This window comes from Octodon degus, unplaced genomic scaffold, assembly GCF_000260255.1.
Source record: "Octodon degus isolate 3935 unplaced genomic scaffold, OctDeg1.0 scaffold00037, whole genome shotgun sequence".
Taxonomy (NCBI): domain Eukaryota; kingdom Metazoa; phylum Chordata; class Mammalia; order Rodentia; family Octodontidae; genus Octodon; species Octodon degus.
This window is the reverse complement of record NW_004524613.1, coordinates 2,101,518-2,126,547: the sequence shown is the minus strand read 5'-3', so window position 1 is coordinate 2,126,547 and position 25,030 is coordinate 2,101,518. Positions and strand designations below refer to the sequence as shown.

The following is a 25,030-nucleotide window of genomic DNA, read 5'->3' as shown; positions in this document are numbered from 1 at the left end:
GCTCTTTTGAGACAAAGTCTTACTATATATACCCCAGGTTGGCCTTGGTCCTCCTGCCTCAGTCTCCTGACAGCTGGGAATACAGGTGTGTGCCTGGGTACTAACATTATTTTATTTTTCATTATTTTAATTCAGTTATTTTCCATGTAAATTTTCAACTGGTTTCATTCACCTGACAGTTTTTGGTCCCTATCTAACTTTTCAGTGGACAACTCTGACCCTGTATGGTCTCCCCTCTACCCATAGTCACCTCTTTATTTTTAGATCTAATTTTCCCAGGTCAAATCCTACTGCTCTAAATTTTATTAAGAAAAGTTTCTAGTCATTGACGAATTTTATCATGTGTGGTTTTAGCTACTGTTGGTTTTCTTTCCTTTTTTTTTTCTTTTGGAGTGCTGGGGCCTGAATGAGGCACAATGCACAGCCATAGATGCTTAGGAGTCTGGGTGGACTTTTATAGTCCTTTACCCCAAATTGTAAATCTGAGCTGAAAATCACAGAATTTATTGCAAAGAATGCATAAGGTATAGATACAATTGTGAGGCCCATTTGCAGAGAAGGGTCTAATCTTGCTAGGCATATGCTTTAACACTGACCTATAACCCTAGCCCACGGCTGTTTTATTTTCTATTGATAACATTTATAAATGTCTTCTGTGAAATGAAGACAGAGGAGTAACTGTTTCTTGGCTAATTATGCGAAATATGGGACAATGTCCATCAGCTATTCTTCCCCCCCCCATCAGCTATTCTTTTTTTTTTTTTTTGCAGAACCGGGGATTGAACTCAGATCCTTGTGTTTTGCCAGTCAAGCGCTTATCCTACTCAGCCATCTCCCCGGCCCCTCCATCAGCTGTTCTTAAAAAAAAAAAAAAAAAAAAAAAAAAAAAATCAAGGGCCTGAGTTCAACCCCGGGTCCTGCAAAAAAGTCTGGCATCAAATCATAGTTTAAAATGCCTCTATCAGGCAGTTGGATGAAGATCTCTCTTGCTCTTTTCTTTTTGTTTTTTGAGACAGGGTCTTATTATGTAGCTCAGGCTAGCCTTGAACTAATTATGCAGTCCATAAACTTTGAGTGAGCCCCCTGCCTCAGTTTCCCCAGTGCTGATTACAGGCACGTGTCACCATATCTGTTTTAAGATCTCTCATGCAGGGTTGTTGAGATAAAGTGAATGTTATGGTTTGTGTCTAGTTGTCCCCCCAAAACCTCATTCAGTCATGGGGTGAGGACTTCTAGAGTTTGTGTTAACTCATGATCCACTGGGATTATGTGTGATCCAAGGCTGGGATTATGGGTTTTAGTACTGCTGGGATCACCCATAGGTGGGTAAATACTGGGAAGTACCCATAGGTGTGAGTACTTCCCCTACCCTGGGGCAGGTAATTTGCATTACAATGTAAGGAGGGAAGAGAAGCCAGCTGCTTGAGCTGCTGCTACCCTTCCCTTGCACTTTTTTTTTTCACTTTTTAAAAAAAAATTTATTTAGTGTGTGTGTGTGTGTGTGTGTGTGTATGTATATATGTGGCCAGCTCAGTCCACCAGGGGGCGCGGCTGACTGGCATATGGTGCTGGGGGATCGAACCGCGGTCCCTGCACTTTGCCAAGCTTGTTCCAAGTAGGTGCTTTAGACCACTGAGCCATCTCACCAGCCCCAAAGACTTCGATGTTCCTTTTTTTTTTTGGCGGTACTGGGGACTGAACTCAAGACCCTGTGTTTGCCAGGCAAGCATTTATTCTACTGAGCTATCTCCCCAGCCCCCTCCCTTGCACTCTTGCTCTTTGCCGCGGCCATGAAAGGTTGCTTTCTGCTCTGTGCTGCTCTGCCTTGGACCCAGATGAGTTTGGACTGAAACCTCTAGTAACTGTGAGCTAAATAAACCTTTCCTTCCTTCATTTTGAGTGTCGGGTATTTGTCCCAGCAACAAGAGAAGAGTAACTAAGACAGTGAAATAATCATTTCTCAGCACATGGCTTAGCAGGGCTTCAAAATACACTGGATTCTCTGTGTGGTGAGGTTGGGCTATGAGGACCAAGGGTTTCCCAGATGCTGGAGTGGGATGGGTTCATTTTGAGAACCTCCATAGCAACATGGGAAAGGAGAGGAGTCAGTGCCTAGAAGTGACCGCCCCAGCCCCACCAAGGCGCTTATGAATGTAGGGGCGTGCACTGAAGGTAGGGGACTGTGCTGGCTATGTGTTACCAGCTTCCTTGGCCTCTCAGTTTTGGTAGGGGGATAGTGCCATTGTGGTTTGCAGATTAAGATTTTGTGGATGAAGTGTCAGTGTAGAAGGCAACACCGAATTCCACCCAAAGCCCATAGCTCTAGGCCAGCTTTGCCACCCTGGGCACAGGAACTGCCCATGTGTGCTCTGGCTCTAGGCACACTGAGGCAGCCGCTTGGCTGATCCTCTCCATACTGTTGGGAGGAGATTTTGCAGTCTCTTGTTTTATAGGTGCAAAAACTGATGCCCAGAAAGCTTGAGTAATTGATACAGATTACAAAGCTGCAGAGCCAGGCCTTGTTCCCGGGCTGCCTCTCAAGCCGCCATCCTGCCAGTGTGCCTAGGGAATGAGGTCACACTCCCCTTGGCTTCCCATCCTTTGAAGCTGAGCTCACATCCAATTTCTTCTGAGAACTTTTCCTGCACTACTGATAGCTCTTAAGTCTTAGCAGCGGCTCTCAGCCTGAGGTTGTACCACTTACCACAGGAGGGCAGACACAAATGTGGGACATCTTTGCAAACACAGCTGGGAGTACAACTCCCATGTGGAGCAGGGACAATGATGCCAGCATTTGCATGATCACGGGACAGCCCTTGCAGTATAGGGTGCCAGCAGCGTCCCCATCTCAAGGAACACTGGTTTCAGTCGCACGTTTCTCTGGACTGACATGAGTGTGTGGTGATCTGAGCAGGGCAGCAGTAGGAAGATGGGCTCTGGGGCCACAAAGACCTGGGTTTCAACCCTGGCTCTGCTGCTTATCAGCAGTTAATGTGATCCAAGCGAATTTCTTAACCTCTCTGAGCTTATTTTCCTGGACTGAAAGCAAAAGCTAACAGGCAGGTTAACACAGGTATGACTACTACCACCACCACCGAAGTTAACAGCTACTGAACACATTAAATGTGAGATGCTAGGCTAAAAACTTTCCAAAAACCCCACAAGGACAGTACTATCATTTTCCTCCACATACGTGATCAAATTGAGGCCAAAATTTAAGGAACTTGCCCAGGTTCATGGGGCTGTTAAATGAGAGTCTGGATTCCAAAGTCAGACAGTCAGATTCCAGGGCCCTCATTCCTAGCACCTCCTCCAGTGCCTCTTATAAAACAGACAGTGCTCAGGAGATGAGCTGAATGCTTGGCAGGCCACAGCACCTGATGGCACTGGATTACTCATCCCAGTGCTGTGACAATTAATGGATGTTACTTCACAAAAAACACTCCCAGGGGGCCCGCAAAGGCCTGAGTTCAATCCCTGGTTCCACCAAAAAAAACAAAAACAAAAACAAAAACAAAAACAAAACCAAACCCACAAAACAAAACCACTTCCAACAACAGCAACAGTAGGGAATAACCACTGGATATTCTTACCAGTTTCAATAGGGAACCTGTGGCCCCAAGAGGTCACCTATGCTGTGACACAAGGGAAAGATTCCTTTGGGTTTTATAGCCAGAATTAAAACCTGGATCTGAATGACACCAAAGGTAACATTCATAGCCAGGAACCTGGCTCCTGAGAAAGCTGCTTCAAATGTTGGAGAGAGACGCCTCTGACCTGATGGTGTGGGACAGGGCCAGGATTCCCAGCACGAAGAAATACATGGACAGCAAGAGGTTGATGTACTCCTGGGAGAATATCTGTGGCAGAAATACAAGAAGAAACAGGAAGTCAGAGTTGCCAGTGGCCACCGCGAAACGAGTCCTTGCTGCTCTTCTGGAGGCTGGTCACACCCCTTAAGCTAGGGGACAGTGGGAAAAAAATCTCAGACAATTCTAGGAGCCTTCTGTTTACAGATGTACCTCCCAAGGGAGTCTGGAGGGCTACACATGGAGCTCTGTTATTTAGAGACAGGCAATTATGTTTGAGTCCAGAGAGTCATGTACAGTCCATAGGGAATGAGGGAGTCTGAAGTTTGGATCCGAGAGACTTGGAAGAACCTCAGAACTTTCCCTTCTGCATGTCTTTCTCCAAAGATCTACAGAGCCCTACAGGGCAGCCAGCAAGGGCCAGGCATGCTAGTTACAAGGTATCTGGGTGCCCCTTCCATCCCCCACATCAGTTCTTCTAACAATTCCTCCCCCTTCTGGAGGAAATGGAGATTGAACTCAGGCCCTTGAGCTTGCCAGGGAAGCGCTTATTCTACTGAGCCATCTCCCTCCCCCTTCTGAGGACAGTGGGAAGTCAGGATAGCAGGCCCTGACAGCCACTTGGTTCCTCGTCTTATTATTGTTGGATGAAATCAAGAAATGTTCTCTATCACAATGCTCAAAAACCACTGTCACTACTGGCTGTCAGTCCAGGCTGGCCTTGAACTACATAGCCTAGGCTAGTCTTGAACTTGATCCTCCTGCTTCAGCTATCTAAGCGCCAGGCTTATAGGTATGTGCTACTACATCTGGCTCACATTACTTCTAAACCTTGGGAAAGCCATGCTGTATCCTCTCAATTTGCTATACTCTGATGAATTTGATCCTGTGATGGTGTCTAACTGGGAGGGAAGAACATGCTTCTATGTGTGCTGCAGAGATATAGTGGCACACACTTACAGCCTTTCTTTATTCAATTTCTTTTCTTTCCTACACTCAAAGGATCCTACCTTACATCTTAAGTGATGGGACTGTAAGTGTGTGCCACTATATCTGGCTTGTTGCCCCAAGTTTCTGTCCCACTGTGAGTCTGATCAGGTTAGTATTCTGTCTAGAGCCTTGCAGTGGTTCCTCTCTGTTCCCATGAGCTGAAGGCTTGCACCTTTGTGCTGGGGTAGCTGCCACAGACCACCCTGTCCCAGCTCACACTGCTTGCCTTTTTGAGGCCTCTTGAGTCAGACTCTCCTGCTTCATCTAGGCCTCCATCCTTCCTGAGCTCTCTTAACACCCCTTCCTGTGGTGTTCACCAGACAACTCCCAATTGTTCACTATGTGTGGGTCATTGTGCTAATCAGCAGGGGTACAGTGGGGAATAAGGCAAAGTCCTTGCCCTCAGGATTCATATGCTAGGGAGGGAGAAAGAATGACATATAATGTACTGCCAGCAAACTGGGGCAAGGAGCTGGGGTGGGGGTAGCTACCATTTCAGACAGGCACAGAAGGAAGCCTGTGGAGGAGGGTCCTAAGTCAGCCAGGGAGCAGGTTGTGGTGACTCACAGGAGTGCCTGAGGGAGGAGGGCACATGCAAAGGTCTTGAGGTGGGTGCTTGCTTGAATGTTTAGTATGGGGTGAGAGCTGGAGCAGAGGCAGCAAAATCAGAACATTAGGAGATAAGGCTGGAGAATCAAGAGGGAGCTGGGGCCTGCAGTGCCATGAAGGACTGCAGACGTACCGAGTAGGCAGGCCAGCACTGGAGGGTGGAGGGCAGGGCTTGACACAATTTGATTGCCTGGTGAGAATACAAATCTTTAGATCACTGGTATGGTTGAAGTCCTTACCCAAGGCTTGCTTTCCACACCCAAGCCTTTCTTTATTCAATTTCTTTTCTTTCCTACACTCACAGGATCCTACCTTACATCTTAAGTGATGGGACTCTGTGTGCCACTATATCTGGCTTATTTTATCTTACTTAAATTTTCTTCTTCATTTTAACTTCTCTTTGTTTTTCTTATGATGTTGGTTTAATTTTATAAGCTATTCCAAAGTGATCAATTTTAAATGAGGTAAGATAAAGAAAAGACTACAATGTGGAGAAATACTCTGTACTTTTATCTTTTTTTGGGAGGGGTACCGGGGATTGAACTCAAAACTTTGTACTGTTAGGGGCCAGGGAAATGGCTCAGTAGAATAAGCGCTTGCCTGGCAAGCACAAGGGTCTGAGTTCAATCTCTGGTTCCGCAAACAAACAAACAAACAAACAGACCTTCGTACTGTTGCCAGGCAGGTACTTATGCTGCTGAGCTATCTCCTCAGCCACTGGGTACATTTAAAAAATTTTGTATCTTTCTGATGGCTCACTTTGTATCTTTCTGATGCTCAGATGAGGAGGTATGTTCATGTTGGCCCCTGCTGTAAGTCCCCTTTCCACTCTCTCTCCCCAGGACCCAGTGACATCAAACACATCAGTGAAATTTGCTCCTGCCTTTCTGCCTTGTGCTTTGTGCTCTCTGCCCTGACCTCAGTGCAGCACTCTTCAGAAGCTGTGTTACAATGATGTTTAAAGGCTGGAGAGAGAGCTCAGCAGACTAAGCGCCTGCTTAAGAAGCACAGGGAGGGCCGGGGAGATGGCTCAGTAGAATAAGTGCTTCCCTGGCAAGCGCAAGGGCCTGAGTTCAATCTCCGGTTCCGCAAAAAAAAAAAAAAAAAAAAGGAAGCACAGGGACCAGGGGTTTGATCCCTGGCTCCACATGCCACATTGGTCCTGTTCCTGGGCACACTGAGCTAGCCACTGGGACCAGGTGTGGTGGCATATGCCTGTAATCCTGTAATCCTGGGAAAGCTAAAAACAGGAGGATCACTACAAGTCCATGCTGTGTAGTTAAGATCCTATACCAAATACATTAAAAATGAAGAAATACAAGAAGATAACAATGTATAATGTATTAACAAAACTGTTCTATTAATTAGCTGTGAAATTGTCTCATTCATATTTATTTCTCAATAAAAATAAATAAAATAAAGAAATAAAAATGCTTAAAGTGAGCTCATCGACAACTGGTGATGATGATATGATCATTCTATGTTTTTTTTTTTTTTCCTGGAACCAGGGATTGAACTCAGGCCCTTTGTGCTTGCCAGGGAAGTGTTTATTCCACTGAGCCATCTCCCCAGCCTTAGATACAATCATTTTATAAAGCAGAAAACCCCTCTGAAAGCCACATAAAAGAAAAAAGAAAAAGGGCTGGGGAAATAGCTCAGTGGCATAAATGCCTGCTTGGCAAGCACAATACTCTGAGTTTGATCCCTGGTACTGCAAAAAACAAATAAAAAGAAAAAGAAACAAAGGGATTATACTCACAGGTCTGGGAGGGGACCTGTGGCCATTACCTTTACTGGGGCCACGTAGAGTACACAAACGTAAGACTTGAGTTTTGCTGCAATATCATTAAGCCCAAGAGGAGGTGTGTGGGTGGGGAGGAGAGATGGATCTGTGGTGGGGACCATCTTTATCACACCGGTGCACCTAGGTGCTTAGGCAGGATGTTACAGCCATCTGTAGGATGCCAATACATCAAAAAATATGAAATTTGGGGGTTGGGGTGTAGCTCAATGGCACAGAGCCTGCCTGGCAAGCACAAGGTCCTGAGTTCGATTCCTGGCATTTTTAAAAAAAAGTTTTCAAAGTGTACCATACAGTTATAGGACTCCATACCCAGCCAGGAGAAGGGCAGGGGCTAAGAGCTACTGCCTCAGCTTTTACTGTTACACAAACCAATCAACCAGCTGTTAGGCTGAGAATCTGGAGGAGCTTGGTGGCTGCACTGTCCACAGCTGCCTTTTGGAATTCTCATGGCAAACACTGAGGTACAGAGAAGAGGTGTCCTTCCAGCATCCAGCAGACCGAGGCACCTGGCCAGGAAGGACAGGCTGGCAACAAGAAGACAGTGCTTTCAAAAAAGCTTCACACCTTCTGCTGCCACAATTTCATTTTTTTGGATCACCTGGTCTGGGGATAAAATCCTAAGTACTGAAAATATCAGAATGTCTTGACCCCATACATTTCTTAGCACAACAGCTACTTGAGAAATATTTGCCAACGACAAAGTCAGAAGCAATACGCTAGCTGAGCAGAGCCTTGGAGAGATCTCAACAGTACAGAGGAGAAGAAAAGGAAGCAGGGGGTATCGCACTGCTGACACCAGACTCACACACAGAGACAGACACACCAAGTACAAGACAGCAGGCACCCTGGGTGGAGAAGAATGGAGGTAGGCAACGGAGGGGGCATTAGAGGTCCAATGGGTCTGAGGATGGTATGCTGTGAACCAAGGCACTGGGTAAAGTTCAGCTGGAGATCAGGGGATGAAAAATCAGTAAGTACCCAAAGCCATTTGGTATATTCTTTTTTTTTGAAACATGGTCTCCCTATGTAGTTTAGGTTGATATTTAGCTTACTATATAGTCCACGCTGGTCTCAAACTCATGGTGATCCTCTTGCCTTGGCCTTCCAAGTGCTGGGATTACAGGCATGTGCTACCATGCCCAGCAAGTACATTCTTATTTTCTTATTTTGTCCAATTACAAATTGAGACTGTTTGACAGGGTAAGCTGCTGCAGACATACTTGAAGAAAATATGTATGTCTGTGCCAAGATATATGCAGAGACAGTTCACTGCAGCACTGCTATGATACCCAGCACTAGATATACCTAATATCCTCAGTGTAAGAAGCCATTAAAAAGCCATGATATACCTCGTGAGGTGAATTTGTGCCGATACAAAAATACCTCTATGGGACTTATGTGCAAACATGAGAAGCATAGAATTCTTTATCCTATTTTTAAAAATATAATCTAATTTTTAAATGTTTTTTTTTATCATATTCTGTAGGGACTTAAAGTTCAACATATCAATATTTGATGAAAAATACCTGTTCCTTATTATGCCTAAGATGTTTGAAATGCAGTGAGATAGTGAGGTTAAGATTGATAGCCCAAATCGTTTGATAATAACAATAAGCTTGTCTTCTGGATGGTTAACAACCTAAGTTTGCAGACCAAAATTAGAGAAAAAGGAGGGATACAAGGAAAGCCAACATTTTGGCCCCAGCCTTCTAAGGTCAATTAAGACTCAGGACATATGAGAACTTGTACTGTAACGTCATGTACCTTGGTAGTGTCCCAAATATTCTGATCAAGAAGATTATGGGGCCAAAGAGGAAAGTGATCGATGACATAGAGTGGGCCTAAGGAGAGTCACATGGGGAGAAGATACTCTCTCAGGCTTTCACAGAGAGCACATTGGCCAAGCAATGGCCGTGACTCATCCACATGGCTGCACTGACAAAGGTTCTACAATCTGAGGTACAGGATCTCAGGACAAATCCTGAGGGCATTTCACTGATCTTCTCAGACCAAAAAGCTACAACTCTTGTTGCATAGGTCCTGCTTTACCTTGGTCTTAACCATCCAGCAGAAAAGTATGAAGATGAAATTATTATTATTTTTTTTTTTTAATTTTTTATTTTATTTATTTGAGAGAGAGAGAGAGAGAGAGAGAGAGAGAGAGAGAGAGAGAGAGAGAGAGAGAGAGAGAGAGAGAGAGAGAGAGAGAGTGTGGTGTGTGTGTGTGGCCAGCTCAGCCCACCAGGGGGCGGGGCTGGCTGGCATGTGGTGCTGGGGGATTGAACCGCGGTCCCTGATGCTTTGCCAAGCTTGTTCTAAGTAGGTGCTTTAGACCACTGAGCCATCTCTCCAGCCCCTGAAGACGAAATTATAAGAAATAAAGCCATGCTGTTAAGTTGAGCTGTGGGGGACTCAGGTCAATAATTTCTGACATTGCCAGTTAAACAGAAGACCCAATGCTATTATGGGCTAATGGACTCTTTTAGAATATTGTGCTGAGTTTACACACCTATAATATTCAATAACGGAACTTAGAAAAAATGGGGTATACAGATGAATGTCCATTTTGTATCTGTGTATTCAAAGTGGTTGGGATAGATATATAGTTACATTCTGTTAATGAATAGAATGATTTGTTCTAATGGTGTTTGTACACAGGATCACAAGTCCGCATCTTGTAGAGCAATTAACCACTAAGAAGAACATATGCAGTGTATTATTTGTTGAAAAATAAAAAAATAAAAAAATAAAAACAACAAATTATTGCCCTTAGGCTATTTTAACTGAAAAAAAAAAGTGCCTTTAGATAAAAAAAAAAAAAACAAAAAACAAAAAACAAAAATACCTCTATGGTTAAGAGGCGTAGGTTTGATACATATATTTGAGACAGGCTCTTATAGTACAGTCCAAACTGGCCTTGAACTCATGATTCTTTTGCCTCAGTCTTTCAAATGCTAGGTTTACAGATGTGTGTCACCAAACTCAGCTTAAAATTTTAGACATAAATCTAAGTTATGTATTACATATTCATAAGAAAATGTGTTGGAGAGAGGATAGAGGCTCATTGGTACCTTTCCTTAAATTGAAACAAGTTTTCTTGTGGAGTCTGGCAATGAAACCCAGGACCTTGTGTATATTGGCACATGCTCTGCTACTGAATGACATCCCAAGACCTGAAAATACTTTCAAACCATATACATGTAATTTTAAAATATAATTAAAACCATCCTTGAGTAATTGTTAGTGACTAGAAAAAGAATGCTTATGATACACTACTAAAAAGAAAAAAAAAAATAGCTTAGTAGTATAGCACCTGCTTAATATGCCTGAGGCCCTTGATTTGTTTTCCAGTATCCCCAAAAGTTAAAATTACAACACTATGTTTATGATACAATGCTAATTATGTTAAAAGTATGCTTATTAGCTGAGTTTGGTGGTGCATGCCTATAATCCCAGCACTCAGGAGGATCACTGAGTTTGAATCCAGTCAAGGCTACAAAGTGAGCTCATGGCCAGCCTTGGCTGCATAGTGAGACCTTGTCTCAAAAAAAAAAAAAAAAAAAAAAAAAAAAAGGAAGAAAGAAAAGTATGCTTACTGTCAGATGTGGTGATACATACCTATAATTCTACCCCTCTGGGCGGCTGAGCCAAGAAGACCCCAAGTTTGAACCCAGTCTGGGAAACTTAATGGCTTAGGGCTGGTGAGATGGCTCAGTGGTCTAAAGCACCTACTTAGAACAAGCTAAGCTAAGCAAAACACAGGGACCGGGGTTCAATCCCCAGCACCACATGCCAGCCCGCCCCGCCCCCTGGTGGGCTGAGCTGGCCACACGCACACATAAATAAATAAAATTAAAAAAAATAAAAAATAAAATGTTAAAAAGAAACTTAATGGCTTAGCAAGACCATGTCTTAAAATAGAAAATAAAAAAGATATGGGACATAGCTCAGGACATAGCTCAGTGTGAAGACCCTGGGCTTGATCCCCAACATAGCAAAAAAGAAAAAACAAAAACAAATCTTATTAAGAGTGCCAGGGATACAGTTCAATGGTAGAATGCTTGCCCAGCTTCTGTGAGATCCTGGGTTCCATCCCCAGGACTGAGAAAACAAAACAAAGCTTATTCCAAGCCTGAAAGGACACATTGCAAATGGCTAGTAGTGACGATTTATGTGTTGGGTTTTTTTTTTTTAACATACTTTTTGATGTAACATGCAAGTTTTTTGTATATATCATTTATATAACCAGAAAATGGTGGAGTAATACTTCTATTTAATTTTTTTTGCATTTTTAAGGGAAGGGCCTACAGGGTGTTCAGGGTCTTACTATTAGATCAGACGCCACCAGGCCCAGTCAATTTGGAGTAATACTTTAAAAACCAGAAAGGTTACAGTATTTGTTCTAACATGAAAAAATGCTCATGATGTCATCAGGTAAGTGATAAAGCAGCCACAGACTGAGGACATCACAAGGCCGCAGCCAGGAAGAAACCATGCACCAGACACAGAGAAGGACACAGCTCTGAGGGGAATCTGTGACTGTCTTTGGAAGTGGGATTTTGGATGACTGCTATGTTTCCCTTTTTACTTTTCTGTGTTGTCCAGGTTTTCAACACCGAGCCTGTGTAATTTCTATTGGGAAAATAAACCTCGATAAAATTAAAAAATAAATAGGTGATTACTATGGTAGAGGCAAGTCTGAGATATGAGCTATAGCCCAGTTCAACATAAACGTACAATGAAACCAGACTGGTTGCATGAAACAGAATAAAAACTACATGGAGAAAAGAAAGATTGGTGGGCAAAAGTCCCTAACACCAACAGTGGTTGTCTATGGGAGGTGGGTCACAGGTGAATTGTTCACTTTTCCTGCTTTGTTTTCTACAAATGAACATGGATGGCTCTTGTGATGGAGAAAATAAAACAAAATAAAAGTTATTTAAACCAAATGACACCACAAAGGGCAAAAGACTTACTTTGAAAAAGAGGTAGAGTCCCAGGAGTGTGCAGCTGGCAATGATGGGGAAGCGGGCAGCGTCCCGGCTGGTGATGGTTTCAGGCATGTCCGAAGCATTCTAGAAGAGAAAGAGGTGCTGACCTAGGGCTTTAGGCCTGTGCCCCAGCTGCACAGTGGTGGAAATGTGCATAGTTTCCATAGTTCCTTCTCCTTTTGTTCAGTTCTAGTCCAGTCAGGTGCCTCAGGGCTTCTGGCTGTTTCCTGTCTCTTTGTTTTCGCTAAGGGTGGTCCAGCTCCTCCCCAGAGGCTGCCCCTCCCTGGGCAGATGTTGTGATCTCAGCATCTTGCCACTGAGGAGAACTGGGCTGGGGCACAGCTGTCCAGGGAGAACCAGGGCATATGTGTCCAAGGAGAAGAGCTGCAGCTGATAGTTATAGCATGTCACAACCAAGAGAAAACACCTGGACATTGAATACACCAGAACAGCTCAGACCTCATGAGGCAGGCCACTATTTCCAGTATTTTTTGTGCCAGTTGAAAGGAAATGACTGATTGGTATTTTACCCAGCAGGTACTGAATATGAGCTGAAATAGAACAAACAAAACTGATAATGGCTAAAACTGTAAATGGGAAGATACAAACTGCCAAGAAGTGGATTTTTTTTTTCTTTTTCAGACAGGGTCTCACTATGCAGCTCAGTCTAGCTTTGAGCTCACTCTGTAGCCCAGGCTATTTGCCTCAAACATGCAACAGTGTTCTTGATTCAGCCTCTAGAGTACTGGAATTACAGGGGTGTGCTACCATGCTGGCTCAAGAAGCAGTATCTTAAGATCGGTGGCTGGGAGACATGGCTATGGCAGAAATAAAAAGCCACAATTCCATTTATAATGGCAGATGCTGTGGTTGGCAAGAATGTGATGTGGGTAAAGAACTGATGAAGAATAAATATTTACATGAAAAAGCTCAAAGTGATGGAACTGAAAAAAAGCAACAGTATGATACATTACGCCTTTAATGAAAACTCACTGATGTAGTTCAGTCCCGGTTTAAATGTGTACTCAAAGCTTCCAGGGTCACTGTACTTGTCCCCTCTTGCCCAGGCAGGACCCTCAGTCTTGGTTCTCCTGAACCCAGCAAACCTCACTGCCATCAAAGCCTTCCACGACCCCAAATGTTTTAGGTCACAGGTCCTGAAAACCCTAGCAATGCCAGGAAAGACTTGCTCATGGCATAGCAGCTACAGATTGGATGCAGAGTCTGGGTTCTACCATTCTACTGTGGGAAAAAGGTATCCGTGTCCCTCGGAGAAGGGATCACATGAAGCTGCAGATTCTCACCAAGATTTTGGCTCATACTTGGCTCTTAAACAACACCAGGGAAAAAAAATGTAAGAAAGGGTCTGTATGGAGGCTCTCATGGCCCAGGTGGAGTCTGCAGTGGGGGAGATGGGACATAGGGCAGCAAGCATATGACGTAGTCACTAAGAGATGGAGATGTGTTAACTGGGCTTTTTCCTTTTGGGTCCTGGGAATCAAACTCAGGACCTCACGCTTGCCAGGCAACTGGGCTGTGTCTACACCACTGGCTTGACACAAACCTGCTCAGCCTTTTTTGAGGAGAACATCAAATGTGTCAGAGGCATCCAGTCATAATTTGCACATGTCCAGGGACACAAAGAAGATTCTCAGGACAGGAACTACAATGGTCTTAAACATAGGAAAAAAAAAGTTCACTCCTATTTTTCTCTCTGATGCTGGAGATCAGACTTAGATTAGACTTGTCCCCATGTATGCAGGACAAGTGCTCTACTTCTGAGTTACATTCCTAGCCCCTTACCTCTTTTACAGGGTCTCATAATACAGTTCAGGCTGACCTCGAACTTGCAAATCCTGTTTCAGTTTCTTGAGTGTAAAATTATGGGTACTGTCACTAGCCTGGCTTGCTTAGTGCTTTGTCTCCCCATCCCCTTCACTATTAATAAATGTTCAAATTAACGTACGTAGAAATTCCACTCTTCACCTATTATAAACGCAGGATTATACAGTTTTGGCAACATACTGGGTTGGGGAGTTATGGGGCAACAGCGATTTGAGGGATAGCATTGTTACCTCTATCAGTCCTCCTGTAGAGATAACAATGTATGGCAATATACATTAAAACCACAGTGCACATACCCTCTGACAAAACAATTATATTTCCAGGAATTTTTCCTACAGACATAACTTTTTTTTCAAGACAGGGTCTTGCTGTGCAGTTCGGGCTGGCCTTAAGCTCACTTTGTAGCCCAGGCTGGTTTCATACTTGCAATCCCTTTCTGCCTCTGCCTGGGATTACTGCGGTGCACCACCACATCCACCTATAGACATAACTGATATATAAGCAAAACAATGCCTATAGAGTAATGATGGCAAAACTTTTAGAACTTTCAATGATGATAGACAGCCTGCTGTGGCAGGCACCACTACTAGAGTATATCCAAGGCATTTGCTGTTCTGTCAGTGGCTTGCTGGGGGCCACAGGTAAGTCATTTGTTCTCTGATCCTCAGCATACTCATCTTCCAAACAGGATGGCAATAACTAGCTTCATTCACTTCAATAAAACCAAGAAGCTTAAACCAAACAAGATAAGGATATGCAAGAGCTGGTGAGCTATAAGTTCTATGACTGATCACAGGAGTGGCTATGACTATCAGGGAGAGGGTGTGAGAAGGTCCCCATATAAAGCTGAGAGGCCAGGGCTGGAAGGTTGATGGCAGCTTGGTATGAATCACTCTCTGCTCTGGCAGCAGCTCTGCCAGGAGGTTGGGGTAAGGAGGGTGAGCAATACTCACACCCAGGGGCCCAATTTCCTTCCTTTCCTCTTCTCTGCCAGTCACTGGCTTCTGCATCTGGCAGCAGTGTGTGGTGATGGGCAAATGCCTCGTGTGCTCTATGTACCTCCACAGGTTTAGTACAGGTCCTACGGAGCACTAGTACAGGTATAAAATAAATCCGATAGCTCCTGACCTTGAAGAGTTCCCCAGCTGGTAGGCTAAGCTCCTGCCGGGTAAACAGAATAGGACAGTGCAGTGTGACAAGTGGCAAAACAGACCTACATATGGACACAATGTGTAGCATGAATGCCAAATGATTAAGAGGCTTCTAGGGTCCCCAGGCCCAGGGAGACTCTCTGGTACTTTCTTGCCAGCTGTGGGCTTTGGGAAAGAGATCTTTTTGCAGAGTCTTGATTTGCTTGGCTATAAAATAACTTGTTAAGGATTCCCATCTAACACTGAAAACATTCACCATGGCGTCTGAGTAACTGCTCAAGCTGTGCTCCCTATGGGTGTCACTGGTAAGTAGAAGGGAATTATGAGTAAGCAGGCAAAGACTGTTTCTGCAGGAAATAAAGTGTCCCAGGTGGCTAGAGCAGATGCTACTTAAACAAGGCCCTGGAAGCCAGGCACAGGGTCTGGTGTGCAGTAGGAGCCACATAAATGTTGAGTTGAAGAGCTTGCTTTGTGTATGGGAAAGTGAAGGCAGAGGCTTGCACACACACAAGCTCAGGGCTATGAAAGCACACATAGGATCCTGTGGCTTTCCTGATCTTCTGTCCAGTAATGAGCGAGAAGCTTAATGTTATCTGATGACAAACCAAGGCTGGACAGATGCTCCACCAAACAGAGGAATCTGTCTTCTCTGTGGGTGACTTATAAATACCTCATGCTGCAATGTGAGTCAGAAGGGGAGACTTGTAATCTGACTGGCAACAACAGTAATAAGAGTAACATTTACAGAAAACTTTCTATGCACCTCCATGGTAGCTTTCCAGTTGCTTTGCAAACCTCCACAAGACAGGTACATTTCACAGACAAGGAAAATGAGGCTCAGCGAGCAAAGTGACTTGCCTAGCGGTACACAGATGGTGAGTGGCAGAGCCAGGTTTCATACTGAGGTGGCCCGGTTGCAGAGGCGAAGCTCTTGACTACTATTTACTGGGTGACTTCTATCTTTCCTATCTGGGAAATGCCTGTTGGAAAGTTGTGATTAGAAGATGCTCAAGAAGCCTGTGATGGGCCGGGGAGATAGCTCAGTAGAATAAGCGCTTGCCTGGCAAGTGCAGGGTCCTGAGTTCAATCCCCGATACCGAAGGGGGGAAAAAAAAAAAAAAGCCTGTGACCTTCCTGAAGAACAGAATCATGAAGGTGGATAGCAACCTTTACAGTTACAAAAATATTAAAAGTTGTAGGATTCCCTACCAATTCAATTTGGATTTTTTTTTTTTTTTTAAACCAAATACACTTATGCAAATATAACAGCTCCTGGAACACAAAATATCATTAAAGAATAGAAAAAAGGCTAACATAAACAGAAATAAATTTAGCTGTCAGTGACATTCTGTATGTTGTCATCCAGAGTAAAAAGGGAAAGGGACGACAGATGGTTGGGTTCCAGCTTTTGGCACAGTGACTGCTTCCAGGCCATGCCCTAGAAATGCCCTAGAAGATCCAGACCATTCTGTTTCTGTCACCCCAGCCAGAGACCCCAGGGTCTATTCTGCTCACACCTACACTCACTTTCCCCTCCCCCACCATCCCTAACCCACAGCTGTTCTCAAGATGACTGCACCTGCTTCTCATCCTGCTGCCTCCCCTGGCCACCTGGCAGGCTGTGGATGCTCTCTAAAGCACACACCTGACTGCAGTGCATATTTGCCTAAAAACCTTTGGGGAGGGGACTACTATGCAGCCATCAAATAAGAAGTGAGAACAGAATGGATAATGAAATGTGGTTTCATTTATACACAATGGAGAACTACTGCACTGTGAAGGAGGGGTCTGAGTCATCTGTAGAAGATGGATGCACCTTGAGGCCGTGATTTTGAGTGATGCAATGCAGACATGTTAGCTTAAGTATCACATAACTTATGTGTGAGAAATAAATTTAAAGAGCAAAAGAAAGACAACCGAAAGTAGAGACAGATCTTGGGTAAATGGGAAGGGGATCCTGAGATGGACTGAAGGAAGGACAAGTAGAATGAAAAGAATCCAGATGTGTTATGTACTATTCCCCACAATGAATGTAACCACTGTGTATTACATTTACCAATAAATGGAAATAGACATGGCCTTTAACCTGGTAAATTCATTTTTAGTAATTTACAAATAAATGAACAAATGTGAAATATTAATTTCAACATGGGATGCAATCGGTGAGGACTGAACTGCCTAAAGGACTACTTGTAAGTCAGCACTTTATTTATTTTGCACAGGATCTCACTTTGGGCCAGCACAGCATGGGTACTGTGGATTGAACTTAGGTCCTTCTGCTTGCCAGGCAGGTGCTCAGACCACTGAGCTATCTCCCTAACCCAAGTTAGAGCTTCTGAAAGTGCATCAGAACCACTGGAGGCTTGTGAAACACAATGCTGGCCCCCTTGAAGTTCTAATTTTGCACCTGCGCTTCTCCGAAGAACCCAGGTAAGACTGTGCCACAAGCCCAGGGCCATCCTTTGAGAACCAGTTCTAAACAAGCTGGGGATATGGGTGGGAGGCTACACAGCTGTTAAGAGAAAACTGATACACTGTGTGTACTGATACAACTGGCCCTCTATATGGCCAAAAAAGCAAAGTGCAAAACAAATCAGTTACACAGTAAAAACTGGCAAAATCATATGCTTATTTATTTATAAATGCACAGAATCTCCCTGGATGGATATTTAAAAAAATAGGTTACAGGGCTGTGCTGTGAGAAGAAACTGGTAGCTTGGATGGGAGGAAATTTTCACAGTACACCTCATTATACCTTTAACATTCTGTACCAGGGACACATATTACCTGCCCTCCCTGTCATAAAAGGGTGAAGTAGACCTGTCACAGAAAAATGACTATACGTATTTTAAAAAAATTAAGTTGCAGAGCAACATGTACTGAATAATGTTGTTTTTATAAAATACTAACTTGTATGTATTTATATGCACACAGATATTTGTATATAAATAAGACATTCTGGAAGTTGGGCTGGGGCTGTAGTTCAGTAGCAGTGTGCCAGCATGTGTAAAACCCTGGATTTGATCCCTAGCACACACACGTGCACATGCAGCAGAAGTGGGTTACTTCTGAGAAGTACCAAAGTTTTTTTCCTTCCTATCTCTGCACTGCTTGAATTTTGTACAAGTATGTGGTGTTTTTGGTCACCATCAAGGTTTAAATTTGTAATGCCTGTATGAGCCTGTTCCTCAGAAAGCTGCAGACTCCCTGAGTATCTTGTCATGGCATCCAAACCCCTGTGTTGGCCTCACTTTTCATTACCTCTCATTTGCCCCTCTCCTATTCTGACTGCTGAGCTCTCATCCACTGTGTGGACAGCTGCTAGCTCCACTGGGAGGCACAGCAGAATTTAATCTTGTTGGCTAGCCAAGCTTCTGGATCTTGCTGGTGACGGAAGAAGGGTTTGGCCTTCTCTACCTGGGCACATAGGAATGCCCAGTCCTGTTGGCTGAGGGTCTCCTCTGTAGTACAGGACAATGGCTGTTGAGGCAAACTGATGTGTAGCTACTGCCTCGGCCAGACTCGCTTTCTTCTGGGGACACAGGTTTCAGATAGGTTGGGTGCTACACTAAGAGTGCTTCTGATGGACTATGTCTCAATACTCCTGCCTGTTCCACCTTCTTCTCCTCAGGATTTCAGTTTATCCTGCCTCTTGTGGACACTGTGACCCCACGGGGATTCTGTCTTTTCTTGCCCTTGCTCAGTTGGCTTTAGGGGCTATCACTAGTGGCAATCTAGGCTGAGTGTGGTGGTACATGCCTATAATTCAAGTACTCAAGAGACTGAGGCAGGAGGATTACCTCATTTGAGGGCAATCTGGACTACACAGTGATATTCAAGGCTAGTGTGAATTGCATAGTGAGACTCTTGTCACAAACTCTACACACAAACCAAACCCAATCACAAAATGAGTGGGATATAGAACTTTAAGGTTCTCACAATAATTTCTCCTTCCTTGCCAAATGACAAGGGAAATAATTCAGGGTAGACAGTGGAATTGTTTGGCTTGTCCTGTTGGTCTTGAGGGTCATCTGTATGAAGGAGAGAGCCCTGTTCTAGGACTAAACACCTGATTCAGCCCTAAAATGGCAGAGTGACCTTCAAAAATCGTTGTCTGAGTCCAAGGGTTTGAGACCAGCCTGAGCAACACCAAAAAACAAAAAACAAAACAAACAAACAAAAAAAAAACACAAAAAAAAGAAAAAAAAAAGAAAGAAAGAAAGAAAGAAAGAAAGAAAGAAAGAAAAAAAGAAAATCATTGTCTGATGGGGGGGGCTGGCCAGATAGCTCAGTGGACTAAAGCACCTGCTTAGGCAGAGAGCAGTGGCTGGGGGCACGCTGAGATGGTAATTGAGACTGGGTGTGATGGTAGGCACCTGTAATCCCAGTGCCTGGGAGGCTGAAAACAGGAGAATCACTATGAGTCCGATCTACACAGCGAGACCTTGTAGATCCTGTACTAAAATACATTTAAAAAAAAAAGAAAAGAAAAAATCATTGTCTGACCCTGTTTCTTTTTGTATACAACAGAGATAACAAAACTGGCAGTGCCTTATCACACTCAGGCGATGTGTGCATCAAGTGGGGTGGGGAAGGTTTTGTAGGCTTTAAGCATCCTGCTTATTGGTGGTAGGAAGCCATCAAGCAATGGGCAGCTGGTAATTTCAGTCTTTCAGCCCTGGGGACCCACAAGGAGATGCCTGGGAGTTGTTATCTGAGCCTAAAGCTTTCTTCTTTCCATGTGCCCTGCTTCAGCCACACCAGACCATCTGCTGCTTCCTGGACTGCCTCACACTTTCTGGTGTTTATCATCTCTCCTTCCTTGTTCTCCTGTTTATAATGCCTTCATCTGGCTGGAACCCTACCTCACCAACAAGCCTCTAGCTCTTCTCACTTGCTGTCCCTGCCCTGCTCCAGAGTGCTCAACACAGCTTGTGCTACAGTCACAGACCTAGATTCCTTTTCCTCATTCACACTCTAGCACTCCTTGGTGACAGGGCTTTGACCTACTCATCTTGCTGCATGCCCACACCCTAGATAATGGCGGGAACACTGTTGCCTAGCTGGTGGTGCTGAGGCAACCAGTGATTCGTATGTAGACAAAGGAGGGTTACTCAGTCAGACTGAGAGCCTTTCAGATCAAGTCCCCAGATTCATGGCAAGCTGGCCTTTGCCTCCTGTCTCAGTGTACTTCACTTCTCTCCACACCAGATATCTGGCTGACAGCTCTGGGAAAGAGGCTAAGGCTACCTGAACTCTGTTATAAGAGGCAGAACAGAAAGGTAAACAGGTCATACCAGAGCCTATCAGGGTTAAGCCCTCCTGACTACTCCTCTTTACATTTGACCACAGTGGCTTCTCTGCAGCCCTCAGCCACTGCACAAGGTGGATAGCATTTTGAGAACCTGAGGCAGGGCTGTTTTAAAACGCAGATGCTTCATTTCTGTCCTCTATTTGGGCCCATCTTCAAGACTGGTGGGGGAGGGGCATCAGGGAGCTGCTAATTAAGAGGCTGTCAAGGTAGGGAAAGGTTGCCAAGAAGGGAGAAGCCATTGGTCCAAAGAGGTAGACATGGATTAATATGGGGAAGAGGGGGAGGTGGGGAGAGAGAGAGAGAGAGGCAGAAGGCGGAAGTTGCTGGAGTCCTCTTAGGTGTTCAGGAAGGCCAAGGATGGAGTCTGGCCCAGTCTCAAAGAGATGCCAAGAGTGGCTCAGTTGCTCCCCAGGTAGGCTCAGCTGCATGGAAGGGGGACCATTTTAGAGGAATAGGGAAAAAGGCTATTTGAGGGTCATGGCAAGGTTGGGAATGGTGTTAAGAGATTAGGAGCAGGATCTGGGTTTGGCTAGGACAGGTCGACGGCTAGGTGGCAGTTCTGGAGGACACCAATAAAAAGAGAGTCTATTCATAGTTAAAAGGTAGAGGCATCAATGTGCCACTGTTCTGAGGAGCTGGCTGGCTGGAACTGGATTCAGAAAGTGAAGCAAAGGACTGGAGGCTGAGCTGGGACTATATTCCTGGATTTCCTGTTTCAGAAAAGGGCAAAGGCCTGATGTTGGTGAGGGCTAGCTCGCCCTGAGTATGGTGAGACACCAGTCTTGGCTGCCAGAATCAGCCCTGGGGTGGGGCACGTCAGGGTTCCTAACCCAGGGATGTCAACAGATCCTGTCACCGGGCTCTAAGGGCCAGCACTTTTCGGGTATGGGCCCGGGCTGGTCTGACTGGGTCCAGGCGGCCAGGAAAAAGCCTGCCCGAGTTGGCAATGCTCCTAGCTGCGGCATGATGCAGAGAGGGTTGTCTGGGTCCGGGTAGGGGTACATGCAATGCCCTATTTTAGGTAAGTGTCAGTACCCACACCCCGGGACGCCACAGGCCTGTCCGGGCGCGGGAGCAGGATGGTGACCCACGCTGGGAAGGGTCAGTGGCCCAGGAGAGGAGGCGTCAGTCTCACTGAGGAAGGGTGGTCGGGAAGGGTCTGAGCCGGCCATGTCTCGGACAGGGGTAGGAAGCTCCCGGCTCTGCCGTCGACCCTACCTTGCCGCGGGCGCACCGCACGGAGCGCAAGGCGCCGAAGAAGATGGGCAGGAGTGCCATGAGCAGCAGGCTGCCGTAGGCCAGTGCGATGCCCTCGGGCGTGGACGGCGGCCGCGTCGTGCCGTTGGCCGCAGCGCCTGTGTCGGCGCTGCCGTTGTGCGGGTCGCTGAGTGCCGAGTCCATGGCGGGGCTGCGCTTGGGTTCCAACTCCAGCTCCGGCCGCAGCGGGCACTCAAGACGTAGGAACGGGCGCTGTGGGGAAAGCCACGTTCCCTTAAAGAAACAGGAAGTGACGTGCTTCCTCGCCGTCCCGCGCACCCACGCGCCCACGCGCCCGCACGCACGCGAGCGCGTCCCCGTGGCCCCGCCCACTCGCCCTCTGGTGGCGGCGGGGGCGGGGCGGCCGGTTGCTGAGCGGTCCGGAAAGGGAGCTGGATCGCGAAGAAGGGCGGCTTCCATCCTGAGGGACTCCTGAGGCGGTTTCACCAGTCGCACGCTGCCCTACACACAAATCCTCGTCCTCCAATAGAAAATTTGTTTATTCACGCATGCATTTATCCAGTATTCAACTGTTCATTCTTTCCCTGTTTGTTGTGCGTCCACTCTGTGCTGGGACCTTTCCTAGGGCCCGGGGACACTAATGTGAACAATGCAAGCAAAAGTTCATGCCTGCACGCAGCTTTCACTTTAATGTGGGGAGGAGAAGAATGGGAAGACTAAAAATAAGAGGACACAATAAAACATAAAGGCTAAAATATAACCTCTCTAAAATACTGACTTATTAGCATACAGTAATGTGTTACAGTGAGTGTTAGCGAAGATAAATAATTTAGAAAAGAATAAAGCCAACCTGGTTGTGCACAGCATGCATTTTATACAAAGAGTAATGTGAAGATAGTTTAGGTGTTATGCAGGGGCATAGTGTATACATTTTAAAGTTTCTGGTAATTATATTTATTTTTTTAATTATTTATTTATTACGTTTATTTATTGTGTGTGTGTGTGGCCAGCTCAGCCCACCAGGGGGCGGGGCTGGCTGGCATGTGGTGCTGGGGGATTGAACCGCGGTCCCTGTGCTATGTCAAGCTTGTTTCAAGTAGATGCTTTAGACCACTGAGCCATCTCTACAGCCCCTCTGGTAATTATATTTAACAGCTGTCTTCTGTGCTGTATTGTGTACTTCATGAAGTCTTTAATATTCACTGCTGACTTTCAGGAACCTGGAATAAAATATGAAGTCTAGAATGCAACATCTCCCTAATACAAAGATGTCAATATATGGTTGTGTGTTACATAGCATTTTTATTTTTTGAACAGGGGATTAAACTCAGGCCCTTCCGCTTGCCAGAGAAGTGCTTATTCCACTGAGCCACCTCTCCAGCCCCTACATAGCATGTTAACTAGATAACTTAGAGAAAAATAAAGTAAAAAGGGGATAGCATCTGGAATACGGCTGACATTGAATGAATATTCAGTGCATAAATGAATATGTCATTTGATTTTCAAAACAACTCTTTGAAGTAAATAGGCAATTCCCGAGGCCTCTTGATTATGCAAATACTGCCCTAGTTAAGGTTTGTGGCAAAAATGTGTAGTGTAGTGCAGTAGGCAAAATGGAGAAAGCTGCACCCTGCAGGTACCTAGCCTTCAGGAAACTTGGAGTCGGGCTGGGGATATAGCTCAGAGCCATAAGCACATGCCTGGCAAGCACAAGCTTCTTAGTTTGATCCCCAGTACCACCAAAAAAAAAAAAGAAGAAAGAAACAAACTTTGGGTCAAGCAGTGGTGTCACGGGTTATATCCGGATGTCCTGATAAGGTCCATGTGCTCGAACGTGGGACTTTTGAATGGTGAGGGGGTCAGGCAGGAGGGGGGGGGACAGTTTATTGACTTGCCGTTAGAAAGCCGGGCCTCCTGGAAGAGGCAGGTCATTGCGGGGTGCAGCGCTCTTCCTGGCTTCTGTATTCCCTCTCTGCTTCCTGACTGCCTTGAAGCGATCAGTTTAGGGCAGGCCAAATAGCTCAGCAGATTAAAGCGCCTGCAAGCAGGCACAGAGGCTTTGATCCCTGGGCCTGCCGTGCGGCCCCGCCCCCGGAGTGTGCTGAGACTGCAGTTGAGACTGGGTGTTTGAAAGGTTGTAAACAGGAGAATCACTGTACGTCTGACCTAGTAGTGAGACCCTGAACACCCTACAGATCCTTCCCTATGTAGATCCTTTCCCTATACGGGAAAAAAAAAAAAAAAGGAGTGAGCAGCTTTCATCCTTTTTGCAGTTCTGCCCACATGCTTGAGCCAGCAGATTATGGGCTGAAACCATAAGCCAAAATAAACCTCCCCTCCCCTAGGTTATGGGTGCTGGGTGCTGTGTCCCAGGGATGAAGAAAGTGGCCTAGACCAGTGCAGCAGAAAGTATGCCCTCCAGAGACCTGGCTGGAGCCAGTCTGGAGCTTGGAAGGGCAGATCCACTCTTCTCCAGTGACTCCAGTACACTCTGCTGAGTAAGCTTTTCATGGGCCCGTGGACTAAGGAGAGACATTTACAAAACCTAGATCCATCATCACTGAGTGGACAAAATAAGTGAATTAAGACATTGTGATGGTGTAAAATCACGTGGGCTGGTCCAGGCTTGGAAGTCAGTATGTGCCAGGCACTGTACCAGTAACTTTAGGCGTGTTGCCTTTTTTTTTTTTTTTTTTACACAAAATCTTTTATTCTGAATTATACAAAACCAAAACTCCAAACAAGTACTGCTTATGAAATCTGTTGTATTTTTGTTTGTTTTTGTGGTACCAGGGATTGAACTCAAGATCTTGTGCTCGCCAGGCAAGTGCTTATTCTACTGAGCTATCTCCCCGGCCCTACTGTTGTATTTTTAAATGATCTGACTATACATGAGCTTTTAGAAAATGAGTTCACTCAAATTTTTGGTCAATACATCATTTACTTGACTATAATTTCCAAGTTGTACCAACAATTACAACTAGGTTAATACTTTACAAGATTCTGATGTCTCATAAGACCTGAGGATTGATCAATTTCCATCTAAAATATCAATACTGCTTTTATCAATGAAAATACTTTATTCAAATACTTTATCATCAAATATTGAATACTTCATTTCCTAAAACAAATGAATTGTTTTGAGTTTGAAGTAAAGAAAAAGGCCACATTAATATATGAACAGAAGTAACTCAGGAGGTTGAGATAGGAGGATTGCTGAGAGCTCAAGACTGGCTTGAACGCTACAGAAGTCAGCACAAGGCCAGCCCTAACTGCACAGCGAGGTCTGTCTCAAAAAA

The 25,030-nt window shown here is 45.1% G+C and overlaps 1 protein-coding gene across 3 annotated transcripts in view; it reads right to left on the bottom strand.

Annotated features, from left to right (window-relative positions):
* Positions 1-22,047, bottom strand: part of Hm13 (histocompatibility minor 13) — a 51,071-nt gene extending 29,024 nt beyond the window's left edge. For all 3 annotated transcript variants that reach the window (XR_192490.3, XM_004630782.3, XM_004630783.3), the window contains exons 1-3: positions 21,732-22,047; positions 12,189-12,287; positions 3,778-3,860 (exon numbers count right to left, since the gene is read on the bottom strand). Coding sequence is in view for 2 of the 3 variants with exons in the window: in XM_004630782.3 (XP_004630839.1) it covers positions 3,778-3,860; positions 12,189-12,287; positions 21,732-21,914 (365 nt within the window). In the remaining variant the exon portion in view is untranslated. The remainder of the gene's footprint in view (positions 1-3,777; positions 3,861-12,188; positions 12,288-21,731) is intronic.
* Between the last annotated feature and the right edge of the window lie 2,983 nt (positions 22,048-25,030).